The sequence below is a fragment of the Dendropsophus ebraccatus genome, chromosome 9, assembly GCF_027789765.1.
Source record: "Dendropsophus ebraccatus isolate aDenEbr1 chromosome 9, aDenEbr1.pat, whole genome shotgun sequence".
Lineage (NCBI taxonomy): Eukaryota > Metazoa > Chordata > Amphibia > Anura > Hylidae > Dendropsophus > Dendropsophus ebraccatus.
In genome coordinates this window covers 21,584,001-21,608,024 of record NC_091462.1, presented here as the reverse complement: position 1 = coordinate 21,608,024, position 24,024 = coordinate 21,584,001, and the positions used below count along the sequence as shown (strand labels likewise).

Sequence of the window (24,024 nt, the reverse complement as noted above, 5' to 3'; positions counted from 1 at the left end):
ATGGCCTTGACCACAGTGAATCTTGCACAGTTCTGACTTGAATGCTTTACTTTGTAAAACTATTATTTGGCACTTTTTTTCTTCACCCCCCCCCCCCTTTTTTTTTATATACATATATATTTTGTTTTTTTTATTTTTTGGACCTTTTGATTTTTATTGTACATTCCTTGGCCTGTGCCGGTTTGCATGTCATGTCCCCTCTCCGTACCATTGTTCTTTATTTGTCTCTTCTGCTCTTGTCCAAAAAAAAAAACTTGCTGAAATAAGTTTGACCTAGTGATAATAAAGTAAGACGGGAAGAGGAAGGAGTCCTCTGGTGTCGTTCCTGTTCCTTCCTTTAGCCTGGGACCAGTCGAGAAGAGACTAAAAATCAGAAAATTGTGAAGGGTGCATTATTGGTGGTAGTCATGTTAGATCAACGGTGGTCTCCAACCTGTATATAAACAGGGAGATTTATCAACCTGGTGTAAAGTAGTATTGGCTCGGTTGCCCCTAGCAACAAATCGGATTCCACCTTTCACTTTCCAAAGAATCACGAGGAAAGAAAGTGGAATCTGATTGGTTGCTAGGGGCAACGGAGACAGGTCTACTTCACACTAGTTTGATAGATCTCCCACTTTGTCCTATACATCTGCATTACAACTATAATATGCCAACCAGACCACTGCTTATAGAGCAGAGTGGTGGTTGTGGTCAACAATGGGAAGGAAAGAGCAGCATATCAGGAGGAGGAGACAGGTTTGCTAAATTAACCCTGTAAAGGAGAAGTTAGGCAAAGTTTTTTTATTGAAGTATTCTAATGCCCCCCAAAGTTATACAAATCACCAATATACACTTATTACGGGAAATGCTTACGAAGTGCTTTTTTCCCTGCACTTACTACTGCATCAAGGCTTTACTTCCTGGATAACATGGTGATGTCATTTCCTGGATAAAATGATGTCACGACCCGACTCCCAGAGCTGTGCGGGCTGTGGCTGCTGGAGAGGATGATGGCTGAGGGACACGGGGCACTGAAGGAACACTGAGCATCCCTCTGCCATCATCCTGTTCAGCAGCCCACAGCCCGCACAGCTCTGGAGTCGGGTAATGACATCACCATGTTATCCAGGAAGTGACATCACCATTTTATCCAGGAAGTGACATCACCATGTTTTCCAGTGAAGCCTTGATGCAGTAGTAAGTGCAGGGAAAAAGCACTTTATAAGCATTTCCCATAATAAGTGTACTGTATATTGGGGATTTGTATAACTTTTGGGGGACAATAAAATACTTCAATAAAAATTTTCGCCGGACTTCTCCTTTAATCCTTAGGCGACGTCCAGGGCCGCCTTCATGTGTTCAGAGCGGGGCCGCGCTCTGAACCGCTGCGGTCCTGGGTTGCCGCGCTCGTAGCCCGGGACCGCGGCTATTAGCGGACACGGTCCGATCGCCGTGCCCGCTAATAAAGTAATCGGATGCAGCTGTCAAAGTTGACAGCTGCATCCGATTACTTGATGCAGCAGTTCCCTGGTGTCTAGTGGGGAGTGATCCACACATCTGTTACCTCCGGGGGTCAGAGCCGTAATGGTGCTGATCCCGGCTCGGCACTCGATTGCTTCCGGCTGCAGCAGCCGGAAGCAATCAATGTGCCTATCTCATCGATCTATGCAGCATAGATCTCAATGAGAGATCAGTGTACTTATACTAGAAGTCCCCCAGGGGGAATAACCCTAACCCCAGGGGGGCATCTAGTATAAGTGTAAAAAAAAAAAAAAGTGTTATTATCAATAAAAAGCCCCCTCCCCTAATAAGTCAGAATCATCCCTCTTTTCCCATGTTATAAATAAATAAACATGTTTGCTATCGCCGCGTGCATAATCGCCCAAACTATTAATTTATCACATTCCTGATCTCGCATGGTAAACTGTGTAAGCGCAAAACAATCGCAAAGTGCAAAATTGCATTTTTGGTCACATCAAATCCAGAAAAATTGTAATAAAAAGCGATCAAAAAGTCGCATATGCGCAATCAAGGTACCGATAGAAAGAACACATCATGGCGCAAATAATGACACTTAACACAGCCCCATAGACCAAAGGATAAAAGCGCTATAGGCCTGGGAATGGAGCGATTTTAAGGAACTACATTTGTTAACAATGGTTTGAATTTTTTACACGCCATCAGATACAATGAAAGTTATACATGTTATATATCGTTGTAATCGTAACAACTTGAGGAACATACATAACAAGTCAGTTTTACCCCAAGGCGAACGGCGTAAAAACGAAAAAAAAAATTAAATAAAAGAAATGCGGGTTTTTTTTTGCAATTTCACCACACATTGATTTTTTTTTTCCTGGTTTAGCAGTGTACTTTATGAAAAAATTCAGCCTGTTATTGCAAAGTACAAAATGATATACCAGTAGGTCTGGAGGCTCTATGCAGCAAGCTCAGTCAATGCAAAGACTGATCAAAACGTATGCACACAAATACTGTTTTTCGTCTTTTTTTTTGCATTAAAAAGTTGACCAATGTGAACCCAGTTTTATACCTGTCATCAGACATGGCATCGACAACGATGGCGATAAAATTATCACATGATTTAACCAATACGGTGACCTCGAAAAATTCAAAGTTAGAAAAAAATTGCCTTTTTTTTTTTCATGAAGTGGGGACATGTATTGGGGGGAGGGGAGAATCTCAAGGATAAGTTAAAGCATCACAGAGCTATAACCACATAAAGATTTGAAGAATAGACCTTGGTCCTAAAAGGGTTAAACATGTCCACTAGGGCTGGAGGGACAGAACTGTCCAGCTGCCTTTCTGTATATTATAGCGGGCAGCAGTGGTGATGGATATAACTGGAGTAAGATGGTAAAACTCCATAAATCCTGTATTGTGCCCTAAAGCCTGGCAGTAGCTTGTGCCATTACTTGCCATCACTGTATCTGTATATAAGGTTGGCACAGCCCATACATTTCTGTATAGGTAGCGGAGCAATGTGTCATCAGCCCATGAGAGGGCGCTCTGTTCGCTGCCAGGATTGTGACTGCTGCAGTTTCCTATTATAACTACACGGCTGAGAAATAAGACGCACCTATAACCTCTCATTCTATTTTAGCTCAACCTTTACAACGTGGAAACGTCCAATCTGGTTCTGTGATTGGATATATTCTCATCTACTTGAAGTAAAATAGAGGTAAGTTATAGAAATGAACACAAAGTCTGGCCTAGTTGCAGCCTGGATTTCTCATAGGGCAGGAGTAGGGAACCTTGGCTCTCCAGCTGTTGCAAAACTACAACTCCCATCATGCCTGGATAGCCAAAGCTTTAGCTTTGGCTATCCAGGCATGATGGGAGTTGTAGTTTTGCAACAGCTGGAGAGCCTAGGTTCCCTACCCCTGTTATAGGACTATTCTCAGCTATTATAGTTATATTTGCAGGATTTGTCAAGTTATACATGTTTGCAAATACAATCATTTAGCAAGCTTGCCTCCTTCTCCTGATATGCTACTCTTTCCCTCCCATTGTTAACAGCTCGTTGTCTAGGTTACCGACCATCACTCTGCTAAAAAAGCTGTGGTCTGGTAGGTGTATGTATAGCTATAATATAGATATATAGACATATAGGGAAGATTTATCAAACATGGTGTGAAGTGAAACTGGTCCAGTTGCCCCTAGCAACCAATCAGATTCCACCTTTCATTTTCCAAAGAGTCTGTGAGGAATGAAAGGTGGAATCCGATTGGTTGCTAGGGGCAACTGAGCCAGTTTCACTTTACACCATGTTTGATAAATCTCCCCATATAGTATATCTATCTATATATATATATATATATATATATATATATATATATATATATATATATATATATACTGTATAATATATATAAACTAGAGCTTTATATACATCAGCCAAACCACTGCTTTTAGAGCAGAGTAGTGGTCAATAACCTAGACAATGAGCTGTCAGCAATGGGAACAAAGAGCAGCATATCAGGAGAAGGAGGAAAGTTTGCTTAACAAATGTTTTTGCAAAAATGTATAACTTGATGAGTCCTACAAGATTAACTATATAAGTTATGATGGGAATATCCCTTTAAGGGTAGTTTTTACACACCGCGTTGCAGTAGATTTTCTGCTGCGGATCCGCAGCAGATAGGATCTGAATAATTGAGCACAGCATCAAATCTGCTGCGGATCCGGTGTGTGTGAAGGCACCCTTAGGCCGGGTTCACACTGAGCAAAACTAGCAGAATTCCGAATGCCGTTAGCCTCCCTCTCATAATGTGAGTTTATGGGAGGCGCGCTGCTGTTCTCACATCGTCTCTCCACGCTGAAGAATGAACATGTTCATTCTTCCGCGCGGACAGAGCAGGAGCGCGGGCCTCCCATAAACTCCCATTATGAGAGGGAGGCTAACGGCATTCGGAATTCTGCTAGTTTTGCTCAGTGTGAACCCGGCCTTAAAGGGAAAAATCTTTTAAATCAACTGGTGCCAGAGGTGTGTAATTTACTACTTTTAAAAAATCTCAAGTCTTCTATCAGCTGCTGTATGTCCTGCAGGAAGTAGTCTGTTCTTTCCAGTCTGGAGAGCAGGAGAGTCTTTCTGTGTGGATTTGCCTCTGCTCTGGACAGTTCCTGATATGGACAGAGGTGGCAGCAGAGAGCAAGATTTAGATATTATCACCGTTATTGCCAGAACAATTAAGGTACAACATTATTGACCACATATGGTGAATGCCATAGACAAAAAAAAATTCCAAGTGGCAAAAATGTAAATTTTTACTAAAAATTTTAATAAAAAAATAAATTAATAGGAAGCGATCAAAAAGTCCACTCCAGACCAAAGTGGTACCGATGTAAAGTACAGACTAGGGATGGTCCGAACCTGCCGATGGTACGAACCCGAACGCTTGGCATCAGATTCCCGCTGTCTGCCTGCTCCGTGGAGCGGGTGGATACAGCGGGAGGACCACCTGGAAAACTGGGATACAGCCTATGGCTATGGCTGTATCCCAGTTTTCCAGGCGGTCCTCCCGCTGGATCCGCCCGCTGCACGGAGCGGGCAGACAGCGGGAATCATTACCGAGGGTTCGGGTTCGTACTACTTGGTTCGGACCATCCCTAGTACAGACCATCACGAGAAAAAAAAAGAAGAGCCCTTTTAAAGATTTATAGGTGGAAAAAGAAAAGGGGTCTGAATAGGGCACTTATAGGCCTATTTATTTTTCCTAAAGTTTTAAATTTTTTTTGTAAGCTGAAAAAAACCCTCTAGAAATTGGATATCTTTATAATAGTAATAACCCAGAGGAAGATGATCGTGTCCGTTTAACCCTAAATTACATTGTGTAAAAATGAAAGGCCCCACAATAACCAAAAATGCATATGGCTTTCAATTTTATTTCACACAGAGTTTTTTTTCCCGCCTTGCCAATCATCTTATGGTAAAATAAGAGTTGTCATTACAAATTAAAGTTTAGTTTAGCAAAAACTAAGCCTAATCATATGATTTTTCGACTTAAAAAAAGTTACAAATTTTAGAATGCGAGAAACGTGTTGTAGAGGTCCTTATGATGTGGCCGGTTTGGGGGTCGGCCTTTCTCCCGGTGTCGGTATTTTGAAGAAAAACTAATTTTATTGTTGCAGCGGGACAGAGAGTCAATCTGTCGTGGCCTAGAGCGTCTGTGCCCTAGGCCTGCAGCGCCTCTCTCCCCACCTCCCTCCACTGTCAGCACACCCCTGGGCTGGATGGAAACGGGGAGAGAGGCGCAACAGGCCTAGGGCACGACAGATTGACTCCCGGTCCGCTGCAGCAATAAAATTAGTTTTTCTTCAAAATACCGGCCCAGGGAGAAAGACCGACTCCAAACCGGACACAGCGTCTACAACGCAGTACATGCGGTTTGGGGGTAGCTACATGCCGATACAGATTCACTGTAAGTCACATGATTTGCAAAGGGAAAACATCACAGATTAAAACATCGTAAAAAAATTACTAAAACTATCAAATTCTTAGGGTCCATTTACAAAGAAAGATTATCTGACAGATTATCTGCCAAAGATTTGAAGCCAAAGCCAGGAATGGATTTGAAAAGAGGAGAAATCTCAGGCTTTCCTTTATAACCTGATCTCTGTTTATAATCTGTTCCTGGCTTTGGCTTCAAATCTTTGGCATATAATCTTTCTGTGTAAATGGACCCTAAGACCAGTAAACCAGGTGATGGGGAACCTTCGGACCTCTGGCTGTTGCGAAACGACACAATTCCCATAATCTCCTTTGGTTGTCCAGGCATGATGGGAGTTGTAGTTTTGCAGTAGTTGGAGGGCCTAAGGTTCCCCGTCTCTGGTGTAAACTTAGAGGAGCGGACTTTAAATCCGCCACATTTATCCCAGTGACGAATCTAGCGCAGAGGTGTAAAGCCTGCGGCCTGTCAGCTGTTCCCAAACTACAATTCCCATCATGCCTAGACAGCCAAAGCATGCTGGGAATTGAAGTTTTGTCATAGCTGGAGGGCACCAGGTTTGACCCCTGTCATCTAGTCCATCTGAAGTTTAGACCATTTATTGGTTTATTTTACTTTTTTTTTTTTTGCATTTTTCAAGGCACAGCCGCTCTATGGACCCAGTGGAAAAATAAGCGAAAATGCATAATACATACAACTACAGGGCCACATCTACAATCCGCAGACAAAACAGTAAGTGTGAACATCCCCCAAGAGCCTTTACTTTCCCCAGATCCTCCCTTCTCAGCTGAGAGCTGCTATATATATATAAGACAGGCAGGCCGGCCTCATTTGCTTATATCATGTTTTCCATAGACAAACATAGAGCAGCTGTTCGGCTCAGTCATAGCAGAGGCCAGCGGTTCCCTGCAGCTCCTATATGCCTGGTTCTAGTCACTGCACCTATATCCCCGCTCCTCTGCTTCTTCCCCTGCCGTCCTGTCATGGCAGATATTAGATGGAAGGGAGGATAACCCTGCAGCAGGGCCAGCGTGTAACATGTCACCCTGGAGTGACCCGCTTTTGGCTTTGCTTTTCAATCTGGGATTCCCTTAGGTCTGTCCAAATTCCAGAGCAGTGTCATGTAACCTGTGTGTGCCATTAATCTAAGACATCCCCGGTGCCCGGTGTCCTCCATAACAGTGCAAGGCGTGAAATGCACAATACCTCACGCCTCAGAGGTATTGGAATCACAATTAGATTTCTTCCAGAAACAGCGCCACTCTTGTCCTCAGTTTGGGTGGGGTATTGCAGCTCAGTAATACCATACACAACCTGAAGACAGGGGTGGCACTTTTTTTGCAAGAAAGTAACTTGATTTTTCTGATCCTAGATAACTCCTTTAAAGGGGTTATCCAGTGCAAATCTTTTTCTTTTAAATCAACTGGTTTCAGAAAGTTATATTGATTTCTAAATTACTTCTATTAAAAAATATCCAGTCTTCCCAGACTTATCAGCTGCTGTATGTCCTGCAGGAAGTGGTGTATTCTTTCCAGTCTGACACAGTGCTCTCTGCTGCCACCTCTGTCCATGTCAGGAACTGTCCAGAGCAGGAGAGGTTTTCTATGGGGATTTGCTGCTGCTCTGGGCTGTTCCTGACATGGACAGTGGTGGCAGCAGAGAGCACTGATATTATAATGCTAGAGAAAGCATAAGGCTGTGTTCACACATGTCGCAGTTTCATTGCGGTACTGTAGCGTTTTTTGATTCTACACCTGTTTCCAACTTCATGAACCGCATTAAAGACCTGATGAAAATCTCTCCGTGTGAGAAGCGATTGCCTACAACTGGCGGCCATGTTTAGGCCGTGTCATAAATCCACAGGTGCAGCTGTCTCAGCTTTGCTGGAGCTGTAAATCATGTGCTTCACGATTCCATGCAGACGTATTATGGGGTCATCACTACATGACGCTAGATGGCGGGATGACAGACGTGTATGTTATGCCGGGCTCGTATACATGTTATACTGAGCTGGGACATTGTTTTCTATGTGTGCGGCTGTGGCATGCAGGATACCTTAGATTTTCTTCCTTTTTAACACAGACGTCCAGTTTACGGTATACAGCTCCACTGCCGGACGATAACTAGAAAAATTATAAAAAATTCCATGTTGTTTCTTTGGCTTTCAGGATCTGTGCTTGCTGTCATTCACCCAGAATCTTGAATCTTGGAATGTGATAAACCCTGCAGCTGCGTCTATCACATAACCGGGACCCATACTCATCCCTGGGAAGGAAGCAATGAATTCCTATTGAATGACAGCAAGCAGAGATCTAGCAAAGGCTTCACGCAGAAAGAGACTGGAAATTTCCTTTATACAATGAGTAACATTTATAGCCCTTTGGGATGCCCTCACTCTTAGCACATGGGGGGAGATTTATCAAACATGGTGTAAAGTGAAACACGCTCAGTTGCCCCCAGCAACCAATCAGATTCCACCTTTCATTCCTCACAGACTCTTTGGAAAATGAAAGATGGAATCTGATTGGTTGCTAGGGGCAACTGAGCCAGATTCACTTTACACAATGTTTGATAAATCTCCCCCATGGTGTTTATTATTCCATGGTGTTTTTTACTTAATGTGTGAATAATCCTTTTTGTTTTGTTTTGTTTAATAATCCTTGTGGTTTAGGCGTTTTTTTTTTGTGTTTTTTTCGGCCATCACTTAACCTAATTGCTGGGCGAAAAGGGTACAAAAACACCAGAAAAAAATCCATATGCACAGCAATGGCGTTTTTGAGTTGACCAGAACATGCCCATTAAAGTCTATGGGGAAAAAAAGGCCACACCCTCAGCATGCTGCATTTTGGAAAAACTGCCAAAAAACCTCAAAAATGCCAGAAAGGAGAGAAAAAAGCCACACCAGAAAAAAGTTAGGCAAATCATAAACTTCCATTGACTTCCAGCTAACATCTGGCCGCTGGTATTATTCCCAAATTTCAGTCTCAAGCCAGACTTAGGAAAACATGGTCACTTTCTTCCAGAAAAAGCAACAGTCATGTCCTCAGGTTTGGTGTGTTTTTTGCGGCTCAGTTCCATTGAAGTGAATGGAGCTAAATTGTAATACCGCACACAACCTCGGGAAAGGGGTGGCATTGTTTTTGCAAGAAAGTAACAGTTTTTTCCTCTAATCTTGTATTCCCCCTAAGACCCTGTTTATGTCAACTTTCATGGTATGTTGTCTGTATATGTGAGAAAAAAATGTCAATAAGCTATGTTGGTATACACCATAGAATACCAACAGCGAACCCATTGACTTTATGGCCCTGACTTCACGCAGAGTTCTTGAGACGTAAAATGACCCAGCATTTTTTTCCCACTGGATTCTCATTAAAGGGGTACTCTAGTAAAAAAAAATATGTTTAACAATCCACTGGTGTCAGAAAGTTGTACAGATTTTTAAATTACTTCTATTTAAAAATCTCAATTCTACCAGTACATATCAGCTGCTGTATGCCCTGCAGGAAGTGGTGTATTCTTTACAGTCTGACACAGTGCTCTCTGCTGCCACCTCTGTCCATATCAGGAACTGTCCAGAGCTGAAGCAAATCCCCAGCTCTCAGAAGACAATAATGAGCAGGAGTTGTTATTAAAGCAGTAATCGTTATTAAAAACAGACTAATACACACTATATACTGTGAATTCAAGTGAAGAATAAAAGTACAGTGGTGCTTGTAATACAAATCTACTCTTAAACCAAAGCAAATCTTAACATAAGAAATCACTGATATGCAGACAATTGGTTCCACACCACTAAAATAAGGATTTTTTATTCTAAATAAAATTTACTGTGCAGTATAGCAATCAGCGTGGTGTGTTATCTATAGTAACTGCATAAAGTTGAAAGAACAGCAGCAGTTTTTAGATACAGGATGGAACTGCAGATCTACATAATGCAGTAGCGTAGTACAACAGCCTGGAATAGAGAAGCAGGGCTGTTGTCAGAGGTCTGTGTGGTCACACCAATGGGGAAGGGTGTGTGTTCAGCATGGACCAATCAGGAAGTAAGAATCACAGAGCTGCGCAGGAGGACATTAACAGAAAATTTTCTATAAAGCAGTGTGTACAGCTGAGTGTGAGTGCAGGCACATTATAGCAGCAGTGTGTATAGCTGAGTGGGAGTGCAGGCACATTGTAGCAGCAGTGTGTATAGCTGAGTGTGAGTGCAGGCACATTATAGCAGGAATGGAGAGGATGGGAAACACAAGGGCTGACAGAGACTGCAGGGACCATGAAGGAATGAGCAGGGCAGATGTGGGCACATACATGCAGCACTCTCTGTCCGGGGAGAGAGGGGTTACAGCTATAAAGAGATTACCCCCACAGTCCTGTCCCCTGATGTAAGCCCCAGCCTGAAGTGGATCTGCTATGATTTGGAAGGTGAGGGAGACTTCCTGGGTCAGAGTACAGGGCTGTAGACCCCGCTATGCAGACAATGTCCCTCCCCCACTCCCCCTCCAACCCAGTACAGGGAGCTCTTAAACCAAAGCAATGCTCTTAAATAAGGATGGTCCGAACCTGCCAAGGTTCGGGTTCGTATGAACCCAAACGCTCGGCATCAAATTCCCGCTGTCTGGCCGCTCCGTGCAGCGGGTCCTCCCGCTGTATTCACCATCTCCACGGAGCGGGCAGACAGCGGGAATCATTGCCGAGAGTTCGGGTTTGTACAAACCCGAACCTCGGCAGGTTCGGACCATCCCTACTCTTAAACCAAGTCACAACTTTGAAAAACTGTGAGCTCTTCTTGCAAAATGCTTTCAATCCAAGTTACTCTTACACCAAGGTTACACTATATCTGCTAAACTTGCAGTATCAAGCAGGAGAAATGAATAAACTGAAGGAAATGTAACCTTATCGAATAGTATTTATCCACATAATAGTAATCCCACAGCTATAAACTGTTATATGTTACCCAAGATCTCCCGACATGTTTTGATGTTGATGGTGACCTCCTCATGGGAGATGCAATAAGAATATACAGACATTAATAGAAGTCAGATCAGGAAGGAAACATGCTGCAGGGGACGGCTGATTTAGATATTGCTCATCCTCACACCATGTTTTCTTGTCCAGGTTAGATCATAACCTCCCATTATAATCCCTCTCACTGTGGCCGTCGGGTTTTATCTGCCTCTTGTTTGTTTATAGCACTTGATCCAAATAATTGTGCGGAACATCGAGTCTGGACAGAATTACGGATCCGCTAAAGGTAGGGACATTCCCATAAACTTGTATGAGACAATCTGTGCCGCAATTATGGTCCGTACCACAGTTTGTCAGTATTTATTGCGGAGCCATAAAACACAGATTACCGTGTGAACAGCCCAATAGAAATCAATGGGCCATAAATTTGTCCGTAATTGCAGATCCACAATTACAGACAAACTTACGGAAGGTGTGAATGTAGCCTTATGTAGACTGTATCTAATAGGGTCACGTTCACACACAATAAAATTTTGCTGGTTTTAGCCATAAAATGCCAATAAAACTGTTTTTATGGTTAGAAAAGGCAGTTAGAATGATCAGATTTCGTACAATAATGTGTTCCTTTGTTGTCACTGTAAAATCCTCCGCCCATATGAGAGGGAAAAAAATCAGCATAAAACAATCATCGATAAATTTGCTGATTCAGCTAATAAAACTGTAACTGTAACCACTTTTTTAACCAGTTTGTCTTAAAAATAAATTTTTACAAACACGTTTAAGTTTTAATGGCTAAAAAAAAAGACCATAGTTTTTAAATGTCCAAAAGCCTCTAGTAAAAATATAGAGAAAAAAAAGAACTACAAACAGAACATTAAAGTGTAATAGAATCTATGATGTAGAGTGTACTTAAAGGGGTACTCCGGAGAAAAATGTTTTTGTTTTTTTATTTTCACATCAACTGGTCTTAGAAAGTTATATAGATTTGTAATTTACTTTCATTTAAAATTTCAAGTCTTCCAGTACTTATCTGCTGATGTATGTCCTGCAGGAAGTGGTGTATTCTTTCCAGTCTGACACAGTGCTCTCTGTTGCCACCTCTGCCCATGACAGGAACTGATCAGAGCAGTAGACATTTTATTTTATGGGGATTTGCTACGGCTCTGGACAGTTCCTGACATCGGACAGAGGTGGCAGCAGAGAGCGCTGTGTCAAACTGAAAAATTACACCACTTCTGCAGCTGATAAGTACTGGAAAACTTGAATTTTTTTTAAATAAAAATAATTTACAAATCTGTATAACTTTCTGGCAAAAAAAAAAATTCCCCTTTAATACAAAGTTTGTGATATTCAAGACCAATACTTACTTAAATAAAGTTAAAGTAATATAAAGATATAAAAGTTTCCCTATGTCAAACCCAGCTCTGCTACATCTCTCCACCCTCAGATGCCTAAAATCAAAATCAGAGCCTCTAACAAGTTGGGATTTATATGGTCCCTATTGGTAATGAGGTACACCGTGTATCACAGTGCTTGGGTCGTATTCCACCATAACAATCAGTTCTAGGTGCCTTCACTGGGATTAATATGCACAGTTGACCCGATTCGATATTTCGCATAATTATTTGGATCATGTGTTGTAAACAAACAGAGAAGGCACATACATAAAGGTTGGTAACCCGACCACTGCAGCGAGAAGGATTATAATGGGAGGTCATGATCTAAACTGGACAAGAAAACATGGTGTGGAGATGAGCAATTTCTAAATTAGCCGTCCCCCCCGTATCAGCATGTTATCCTTCCTGATCTGACTTCTATTAATGTCCCAGCAGTCATGGTCATCCAGGCAGCAGGGGAGACGTAGCCGTCATTGTTCCAGAGGACGTTGGTGTTTTTGTGTGAAGGTCAGTGTGTCTGATCTCACTAAGGGTTAACACTATGTTCATGCCTCTGATGTATACAACAGGCATATAAAGCCATACTTCAATCATTGGCCATCATTTTATTTATTTTTTTTTTTTTTGCTGTATCCCACAAAAACTACCCCGATGGAGGCCAAGAGGAAAATGTTTTGACCTCCTTTGGGAGAAAGTAGAACGTGTACATAGTCCATCTGTGGTTGAATGGGTCTATGGGAGTAAAACCTAAGGGGAATAGTCTTGGGTGAAACTTTCAAACTGTGTTCGGCAACGTTCTCCAAACCCAAATGTTCGTCGTTTGATTACCGGTGGCTCAAGAATTTGGATGCTGCCCTAGGGAGTCCTGAAAATAATGGATACAGCCATAGCATCCAACCTCTGCAGCTGTGGGGAATCAATTGCCGAGCGATCAGGTAAGGATAACGTTGTCAAACCCAAACAGTTCGACAAGTCCGCCCAACACTAAAAGGGAACCCTCACGTAGGAGTTAATAGGGTTGTTGGGTTTTTTCTAGAACCCCAACACATTAGGGTTTTATTTTCTAATCCCACTAGATTTTTTACGTGTCTTATTAGCGTATTTGACTGTTTTTCGCGTGTGTCTACCTCGAACAATGTGCACCATTTTTCACCAAACTGCACCAGTCATGTCACTTAGGTTAAAAGTGGTTTTAGTAAAAGGGGCCAGGACTCAAAAACCATTGGTAATTTGCAATTTTTTGGCCTCATTTTTGGTGGAAACCAAGACAATGACTCATCCCAGGGTTTCAAATGTTTACCTGTCTATAGGATAGGAGGTGAACAAACTGACCAGTAAAGGTCCAACTGCTGGGACCAGAATGGGGGTCAGTTGTCCCCCGAGTGAATGTAGCAGTAGTATACATACTCCGCTATGACTCCAGTCACTATCTATGGCACTTCCGGGCATTATTGAGTTTGGTGCTTGGCCATGTTTGAATGTGAATAGAATAGTAGCGGAATATGTGCACTGCTGCTCCATTCATCCAGGGACAAAGGTCGGACCCCTACCATTCAGTTTGTTGTCCCCTATCTGGTAAATAGAGGTAACATGTATTATTGATGGATTGACAAATATTTTATTTGTAGCCTTTGCTCACTTTACGTCAGGTCTACCGCTTTTAAAAAAGTAGGTGGGTCTTTGTGTCAAAGAGGACGAGGCCTACTGCAGTAAGGTATCTGCTGCAACATGTAAGTCATGTAATGCTGTGACATGGGCCATACTGAGGCGTGGTAATACCATATGGACCATCTGCTGGAAATCAAGGAGCTCATATATCATTCTTGCACGTTCTTACTGTTCTGGACCCTGTGTTATTAGTCATGTGTGATATTACCTCTGGAAAAAAGTTTATTTACACGATCTTTGCTTTATTCATTTTAGCCTTGAAAGACTACCGCATAGTCCTTAGCTACACTTTTACCAAATGATCCCTGACTACATGATCTCTGATTACCTGATCTCTAATTATGTAAACTCTGAATACATGATCTCTGATTACCTGATCTCTAATTGTGTAAACTCTGAATACATGATCTCTGTCTTCATGTTCCCCGACTACATGATCTCTGAATACATGATCCCTGACTATATGAACCCTAGCTTCATAATCCCTGACTACTTGATCTCTGAATACATGATCCCTGTCTTCATGGTCCCTCACTACCTGATTTATAATAACATAAACTCATGATTCCTGTCTTCATGATCCCTGACTATATAATCTCTGACTACATGATGCCTGTCTTCATTATCTATGACTACATGAGCCCTGACTACATGATCCCAGTCTTCATGATCCCTGACTACATGATCCCTGACTACATGATCCCTGTCTTCGTGATCCCTGACTACATGATCCCTGTCTTCGTGATCCCTGACTACATGATCCCTGTCTTCATGATCTCTGTCTTCATGATCCCCGACTACATGATCCCTGTCTTCGTGATCCCTGACTACATGATCCCTGTCTTCATGATCTCTGTCTTCATGATCCCCGACTACCTGATTTATAATTACATAAACTCATGATTCCTGTCTTCATGCATGATCTCTGACTCCATAATCCGTGACTACATGATTTCTTATTATATGAGCTTGAAATACACTTTCCCTTATGTCATGATCCCTGATGTTATGATTTATTACTACATGGTCCCAGATTTCATTATATGTGCTACATTATCTAGGCCTTTGTGATCACTGACTACATAACCAATGATTTTTATCATTTCTGCCTCCATTATTTCTGACTACATGAACTTTAATTCCATGTCTAACTATATAATGTCTGAGTACATGATCTCTAACTATATAATGTCTGAGTACATAATCTCTAACTATATAATGTCTGAGTACATGATCTGTGATTTCATGATTTCTGGTATGATCCCATGTATGCAGATAGTCTGAGCAGACGTCTCAGGAGTCACCATAAAGATCTCAGCTGCTTTCCTGGCAGATTATCTCTACATTGTACCTACTTATTTGTTGCCATACATACATTATGCCTACAGACCCTTCTAGAAAGTGTTGTCAGTCCAGGCCTGCACCAAGCAGCAACTAAAAAGATTTTCTGATCTGAGAAAATAGCGACAAGAATATAGTCTGAACAGATCCTGAACTCATAACTCATCACGTCTCCAACCACAGAACGTCTCAGCAATGTCAGTTGTCCCCAATAAATACTTCTATTATCTAGTATGCAGGGTGACCCCAGGCACCGGCCACATAACATGCAGAGAGCACTGGACGCATTCTGAGAGATGATCACATTATATGACGGCTGTGGAGATCAGATGTGCTGTAAGGACAGGGCTGACAGATCTCATAGGGGAGTCAGGAAGATATATATATATTGGCAGGGTCTACCAATAGTTCCTGTGCTGGGTCCAGACATAATAGTGAGCCCCTAATACAAAAGGGCCACAATGGATAGATAGATAAGAGCGAGAGATAGGAGAGAGAGAGAGATAGGAGATAGATAGATAGATAGATAGATAGATAGATAGATAGATAGATGATAGATAGGAGATAGATAGATAGATAGATAGATAGATAGATAAATAGATAGATAGATAGGAGATAGATAGATAGGAGATAGATAGATAATAGATAGATAGATAGATAATAGAAAGATAGATAGAATAGATAGGAGATAGATAGATAATAGATAGATGGATAGATAGGAGATAGATAATAGATAGATAGATAGATAGATAGATAGATAGATAGATAGATAGATAGGAGATAGAAAGATAATAGATAGATAGATGGATAGATAGCACAGAAGAAAGCCGCACATCCAAAAACAAAGGAGTGGGTGCTAGCAAAGAAAGTCCCTTGGCCGGGGATCCCAAACACAGTCCACAAAAATCCGCAGCACTCCAACATATGGTAAGAAGATTTATTCCATCAACACAGGTACAGAAAATTAGCTAATTTTCTGTACCTGTGTTGATGGAATAAATCTTCTTACCATATGTTGGAGTGCTGCGGATTTTTGCGGACTGTAGATGGATAGATAGATAGATAGATAGATAGATAGATAGATAGATAGATAGATAGATAGATAGATAGGAGATAGGAGATAGATAGATAGGAGATAGATAGATAGATAGATAGATAGATAGATAGATAGATAGATAGATAGATAGATAGATAGATAGATAGGAGATAGGAGATAGATAGATAGGAGATAGATAGATAGGAGATAGATAGATAGGAGATAGATAGATAGGAGATAGATAGATAGCTAGATAGATAGATAGATAGATAGATAGATAGGAGATAGATAGATAGATAGGAGACAGTGATAGATAGATAGATAGATAGATAGATAGATAGATAGATAGATAGATAGATAGATAGATAGGAGACAGTGATAGATAGATGGATGGATGGATGGATGGATGAATGGATAGATAGATAGATAGATAGATAGATAGATAGATAGATAGATAGATAGATAGATAGGAGATAGATAGATAGATAGATAGATAGGAGATAGATAGATAGATTGGAGATAGATAGATAGATAGATAGATAGATAGATAGATAGATAGATAGATAGATAGGAGATAGATATATAAATAGAGACTTTGGTTTTCTTTCCTGTATCTATATTAGAGTCTTAGATCCCCAGAGTTATTCTGTACACATCCCTTGTTATTATACATTTAGAATGACATGTAGTGGTTGAGCAGTGCTAATCCTGCGTGTTATGTCCTGGCTCTCACCCACTGCAGTATACATTATAATGATATATAATCATATCTCATAGCACCACTTAGTAGACAGAGCCCCTAATGTATAAAACACTTGTACAAGCTGGCAGCGTCTCATTGTGAGCACTAATAAGTGTAACCCTATAGCGGATAATTCTAGAGTATATGTGCAGTATATAGACAGGAGCGTAGAAGCCTGTAATGACTGACTACTGACTGAGAGAGTATTGGGAAGGGACGTATCAGCTTAACTCCTGATGACTGATTTACATTGAGCTAATCTGCTAAATATAATTTATTCTGCACTAGTAGAAACAAGGTGTTTTACATAAAAAAAAATCACCTGTCGATGGAAATAATGGAGTTGTTGGGTCTGTATGTCAATTTAGTTGTCAGACATTTTTTTTGCGTCTTGGGCAAGCTGTGTGACTATATCTGTGGTCGCCATTATTCTGCACTCAATACCCCATAATGAGAACAGGAAATGGAATTTTAGAAATTCTCAAAAAGTTATTAAAAAGGAACAACTAAAATTTCTTCTGGGACAGAAGTATTCAGCCTCTTTGCTATGACACATTACATTTAGCTCTGGCTCCTCCCATTTGTCTTGATTATCTCTGAGATATTTCTACACCTTTGTTGGAGTCACCTGTGGTACATTCCACTGAAAAGACACACCCCTGCCCATATAAGGTGCAAAAACTTAAGCCATGAGGTGGAAATAACTGCCTGTAAAGCTCGGAGACAGGGTTGTGTAGAGGAGCACATCTGGACAAGGGGGCAAAAACATTTCTGCAGCACTGAAAGTTTTCAAGAGTTCAGCAGCCTCTATATTTGTTATATAGAAGACATTTGAAACAACAAGGAATCTTCCTAGACCTGGCTGCCCCATCCAACTATATAATCAGGAGAGAAGAACCTTGATAAAAGAGGAGACAAAAACCCAATGGGCATTCTGGCTGAGTTCCATAGATCCTGTGTGCACATGGAAGATACTTCAAGAAGGTCACCATCACTGCAGCCTCCACCAATCTTGCCTTTATGGAAGAATGGTCAGAAAGAAGATGCTCCTCAGTAGACACATGGAAACTACTTGGAGTCTGCAAAAAAGCAGCTGAATGAAAGACTGTGGGAAAGAAGATTGTCTGATCTGATGAAACCAAGATGGAACTTTTTGATCTCAGTTCTTAGCGTTATGTCTGGAGGACAACAGCACCGCCCAATACCATCCCCACAGAGAGGCATGGTGGGGCAGCATCATGCTGAGGGGGGAGACTGGTAAGGGTTAAGAAAAAGCTGAGTAGCTCTAGGTACATGGATATTCTTCACAAAAAAAATTCATCCACAGCACTTTGGACCTCAGACTCTTCAACAAGACAATGGCCCTAAGCACACTGCCAAGATAACACAGGAGGCCTAGGGAAAGCTTTGTGAATGGCCTAACCTGAGCCCAATGGAACATCTCTGGAGAGACCTGATAATGGCTCCATTGATGGTCCCCATCCAACCTGCATGTGAAAGGAAGAATGGTAGAAAGTCCCCAAATCCAAAACCATGTGGCCTCATAGCCGAGAAGACTGGAGGCCAGAATGACTACCAAAGGTGCTTTAACTAGATTCTGAGTAACCGTTATATGACCTATAAAAGATAGTGATAATTTTTTTCATGGCCAATATTAAACAATACTCAAAAAGTCTGCAAAATATTACCCGAATATGCATCGTAACAGTCTTTTTTTCCCTCTTCTCCCAGTGAAATTCTTTTAGACTATGTTCCCGCAATGTTTTTTTTTTCTGCTGTACTTTTGGATAAAAGACTATTTCGATAATTGTCGAAATTGTCGAAAAGCAGACATATTTTGGCCTCGATATGACAATCCAAAAATACGACCCGAAAAAGAAAAAACTGTAGAAAAAATTTATAAACTCATGACATATAAAAGACAAAAAAAAAGTATTAAGATAATAAATCAGTTTTTTTCATGCTCAAATATTTTTAAAAAAAAGTGCTCCGCTGAGAATGTTACAAATATAGAAGTCTAATAAATAGTTACAACAAATGCAAAATAGATAGAATAAAAATACAAAGATACAGTCTATACGTAAAGTATATAGTATATAAAGTATAAGGGTTTTGGTCCTAAGCCGAAGAATTAAAATAGATTATTTTTTTTTTCATTTCCAATTCTAGTTTATGTGTATATAAGAATTCCATTTAAAAAAAAACCAAAAACATAAAAGATCTTAAAAAAAAAAAAGCATAAAAAGAAATAAATAAAAAGAGGCAGAAATCAGTGTCATATTTGGGTGCAACCTCACTTGTTATTATTTGCTTAGAGTGAAAATGACTATTAGTCCTTCTCCCTTCGGATTTGCTGAACAGGTGGTCTTCAAAAGGGTCACCAAGTATATTTAGCATCTGAAACCTGAGCAAACCCTCCCAGGATTGGCTGCTGGAGGCACATGATAATTTGGGAGCTGGAGCATTTGCTCTGCTCTTGACCAGCGTTTCTGAGGAGGGAAGAGTTGGAGGCTTTGCTGCTAAGGAAATTAAATAGATATCACTGGTAAGAGCTTCTATATTTTCTTTCCTCTTTCCATAGTGAAGACTGTTGTGTTTCCTGCATTGGACATTACTGCTTGGTTGACATGGAGGCTTCTTCTAGGACTATAAGCCGGCCATTACTATGGTCTTGGTTGGGCTCATCTCTTCTTTGACCAGTGGTTGCTGTATGTCACTAGTTTGTCTGGACTTCACCTAGTCAGTGACTGCATATGGATATGTGATATACTAAGTAACAGCTACACCCTGTGGTATTGTGGGCCATCCATTGACTGGTGTATACAATGGGGATGTATAGACCGTAAGGATAACTGGCATCTATTTGTGCTTATTTGCACTATAAGCTTGCCATTTAAAAAAATTATTATTATTATAATTTTTTTTATTAAGTTATTTTATGTTGGCACCAAAAAGGAGCAGCATTACGCGTTCCTATATATAACCTGCACTAGTAGGCTGCAGTTTCCTCAGAAGGTATTAAGTTGAACTGGCTAAACAAAACCCACCAATCAGCTGGCGGTATTAACTTACATGCCACATAACTCCTGGCCGGGCGGCAGCTGCTCCGAGGCTTCAACTACTAACTTTGGGGACTGCACTGTTATAAAACCGAATCCTGTGACAGGCCCAGCTCTAGCATTCCACAGGGGACAACCCACTAAAGCCTCACACTCTGGGGGAAAGAGGAAAAAAACACATACATTTTGATATTTTCCAGGTCTGATCCAAAAAACGCTGCAGAAACAAAACAGGGATCAACAGAACAGGCCCATGGTGTGCAGAACGCATATAATCCCATAAGGTTACTATTACTATCGTGTCTATTATATCTATTACACATTGTGGTCAGATGTACAATACATAGGCGGTATAAGGGCAATCTATCTATCTATCTATCTATCTATCTCCTATCTATCTATCTATCTATCTCCTATCTATCTATCTATCTATCTATCTATCTATATATTATCTGTCCATTTATTATTTATTATCTATCTATTATCTATCTATCTATCTATCCATCTATCTATCTATCTATCTATCTATCTATTATCTATTATTCATTATCTATATATTATTTATTATCTATGGATCTATCTATCTCCTATCTATTATCTATCTATCTATTATTTATTATCTATTTATCTATCTATTATCTATCTATCTATCTATCTATCTATCTATCTATCTATCTATCTATTCATCTATTATTTATTATCTATCTATTACTATCTATCTATCTATCAATAATATATTAATCTGTTTTTCATTATCTATTTATTTATTTATTTATCTATCTATCTATTATTTATTATCTATCTATCTATCTATCTCCTATCTATCTATCTCCTATCTATCTATCTATCTATCTATCTCCTATCTATCTATCTATTATCTATCTATCTATCTATCTATCTATCTATCTCCTATCTATCTCCTATCTATTATCTATCATCTATCTATCTATCTATCTATCTATCTATCTATCTATCTATCTATCTATCTATCTATCTTTTATTTATTATTTATTATCAATCTATTATCTATCTGTCTATCTATTTATCTAGCTAGCTATTTATTTATCCATTTCTACTTAAATTTTGATGTTACATGTTTTTCTTTTCATCAGTTTTGTAGGTGACAGGTAGAAACCTCAAAATGGCGGACGACGAGGAATATGAGGAGTATGAGGTAAGAACTTCAGTTTTGATCAATGTTCTTGTTGTCGGCCGGTCACGTCGGCTGTGGTCGGGGATCAGCGGGCATCTCACCCGTGTTGGGCGCTGGAGCCGCTGGCTCTTTGGTTTATTGAGGTGTTTTGTAGAATTGCGGAGCGGCATTCCTGCAAAATATATTGTTATTTATAGCGGACACATGTAGTATTCATCTGGCTACTACCTCAGCTAACAGGTTTGATGCAGATAGAGTGATCCTGATGTACTCTGATACCTATTAAGTCAGCAGATCTGGAAACATAGAGAGATATGATAGGTATGTGCCACCAGGATGCAGCCACCAAGCTCACTGTCATGGCGGCCGTTCTAATCTGATCTCTGTGTTGTTGCTATTTGGGGTCAGGTATAAGTAATGAATGGCGCTGCAAAAATAATACTTTTTTTCCCTCAGTTTTTTTTATTTTATAATTAAAGTTTGAAAAACTTTTGTAATCAAAAAAAGCACACAAATATTTATCTACTTTTTATGTTGTCAGTTGTTTATGTTCTTGTCTAGTTGTTTGTATTGTTGTTTGTTTAGTGGCAGGTTATGCTATCCTATGGAACAAATCACAATGCATGGAAATAGTCAAATGACTGGAGCCATTGGATTGATATGTCTCTCTTTTTACCGGTGCCCACATTATTCTGTTATAATTGAAGGTCGCCACTGTTCACATTAGCATTTTAACCTTTCTGTTAGGAGTTCCCTTATTTGGGGCAGAACTTTTCTTTCCCCTCAGCTGAGACCTTATAAACCCCGCCAATAAGCAATCATGATCTGTTATGAATGGAAGCCATGATGCTAAAGGGAACAGGATGTTAAAATTCTCGGGTGGCTGAGATTAAACAGCTGATCAGAGGGGGTCCTACTACTGGGACCCCACCTGATCACTGGGCAGCTGCCCCTAACGTAAATGGTGCAGATCAACTGCCCCTCTATTCATTCTCTATGGGACCTTCAAACACTGACGGGCACTGACCTCAGCTATAGACAGTGAAAGGAGCATTGGCCCAGCATGAACGCTACTTCTCCGTTCACTTAAAAAATTGATCTCTGTTCTCGTGATCGGTGGCGGTTCCAGTGGTCAGATCCCGCCCAATCAGTTATCCTTATTTGCAATAATCCCCTCTATCCCCTCTTCTTCCATAACTTTGAAAATAGTAGGTAATATAAAATTATTAGCCTCATGGAGGCTTTTTGTTGTTTACTAATACAAGAAAATTAGCTGTGGCCTTAAATTCTCCCAAATCCCAACTTCCTTGATCCTAATGACCTTGAGATATGAAATACAGGAAGTTTAGTGTCTATTCTTCAAATTTCCTCTGCTATATATATATATATATATATATATATATATATATATATACACACACACACGTTTCTATATAGAAAAAAAATATTCTGACAATTGTAATTAAAATAAATAAAAAAGTCAAGAGTGACAAAAATAGGATTTGATAAACATATGATCTATGATAAACATAAAAGACATATCAATGTTATGAAAGCTGTTCAGATCCATAATATTTTTGTTACTAGATCAACCCAATGTAATTTTTTTGTTTTTTTTTTTTTGGGGGGGGGGGGGGGTGTCAAAGTTTACATAAGGTTCTAAGCATATATACATGCTCCTCCTAAATGGATGCTCTCAAGCCACACAAATGTAGGAGGACCTGAAGCCAGAATGTTCCAGGTCTGCTCTGTATTAGGGAAGTTTATCCCAGTTTTGCAGCCTTTTTATTACATTTTCCTTATACTGAGCATAAAAAATGTATCAGTCTTGGAAAGTGAATGGCGCGTCGAGTCTTGCATTGACCCACGGCTCCATTCGAACACAGAGAAATTGGGGTGCTGATCTATACATCTCAGGGTTGGGCCCCCCCATGATCTCACACTTGTTCCCTATCCTGTGGATAGTTGACAAGTAAAAATAATTCGGCAAAGGACCCTACCAAATACCCCTATCTTATCTTAGCCAAATGAATGTAAGATGGTGGCCACTTCAGAAGCTGCTATAGTGCAGCCAGAGGGACATGTGAAGACCTCATCAAACAACACCTTATATCTCAGCTCTCTCAGACTACTGTAGGAGCAGAAGAACAAAATAATGGCTGTGCCAGAATGTCACGTGATGGACACCAATGGCGCCCAACTTGACCCCATTGATGATAATGGAGTCAGTTGAGTTAGTTTCATGGCGTCCATCATTTTACCAGACAGAATAACACTGGCTAATGTGTTATTTGGCTCAGCGTTAATCTCCGCGATGGATCTCAATAACACTAGACCGACCTAATTGACTTTCAAGTCTTAACAGGTACCACTGAGGCGATGTTTATGTAAAATAGCACAATATACTGCGCCAGTCCTGCGATCAAAACCAATGAAAAACCCTAAAAGAAAGGCCAAATGCAAATGTGAACATAGTCTAAAAGTCTTCCTTGTGTCGTAACTTGTAAAGCACTCGGACATCTTCGGCAGCTCCATAGAGAATGAATGGAGCGCCTGGTCTTGCATCGACCCACAGCTCCATTCAAAACAGAGAAATTGGGGCGCTGATCTAGAGATCTCCGGGTTGGACCCTGCACAATCTCACAATTGTCTCTTATCCTGTGGATAGGCGACAAACCCTTATAAACACTATTAGTATAAGAAGAAAAAGTATTCGTT

At 40.4% G+C, this 24,024-nt stretch overlaps 1 protein-coding gene across 15 annotated transcripts in view; it reads left to right on the top strand.

The window, feature by feature from the left end:
* Window positions 1-24,024, top strand: part of NEB (nebulin) — a 183,749-nt gene that overhangs the window by 29,406 nt on the left and 130,319 nt on the right. For 13 of the 15 annotated variants that reach the window (XM_069982711.1, XM_069982701.1, XM_069982703.1 and 10 more), the window contains exons 1-3: window positions 19,560-19,639; window positions 20,354-20,437; window positions 21,266-21,327. The exons of 1 other annotated variant lie outside the window; for it this stretch is intronic. In XM_069982711.1, the coding sequence (XP_069838812.1) occupies window positions 21,295-21,327 (33 nt within the window). In that variant the 5' untranslated portion in view covers window positions 19,560-19,639; window positions 20,354-20,437; window positions 21,266-21,294. Of the gene's footprint in view, window positions 1-19,559; window positions 19,640-20,353; window positions 20,438-21,265; window positions 21,328-24,024 lie in introns of those variants that run through there. One more of the 15 variants, XM_069982697.1, reaches the window with a different exon arrangement.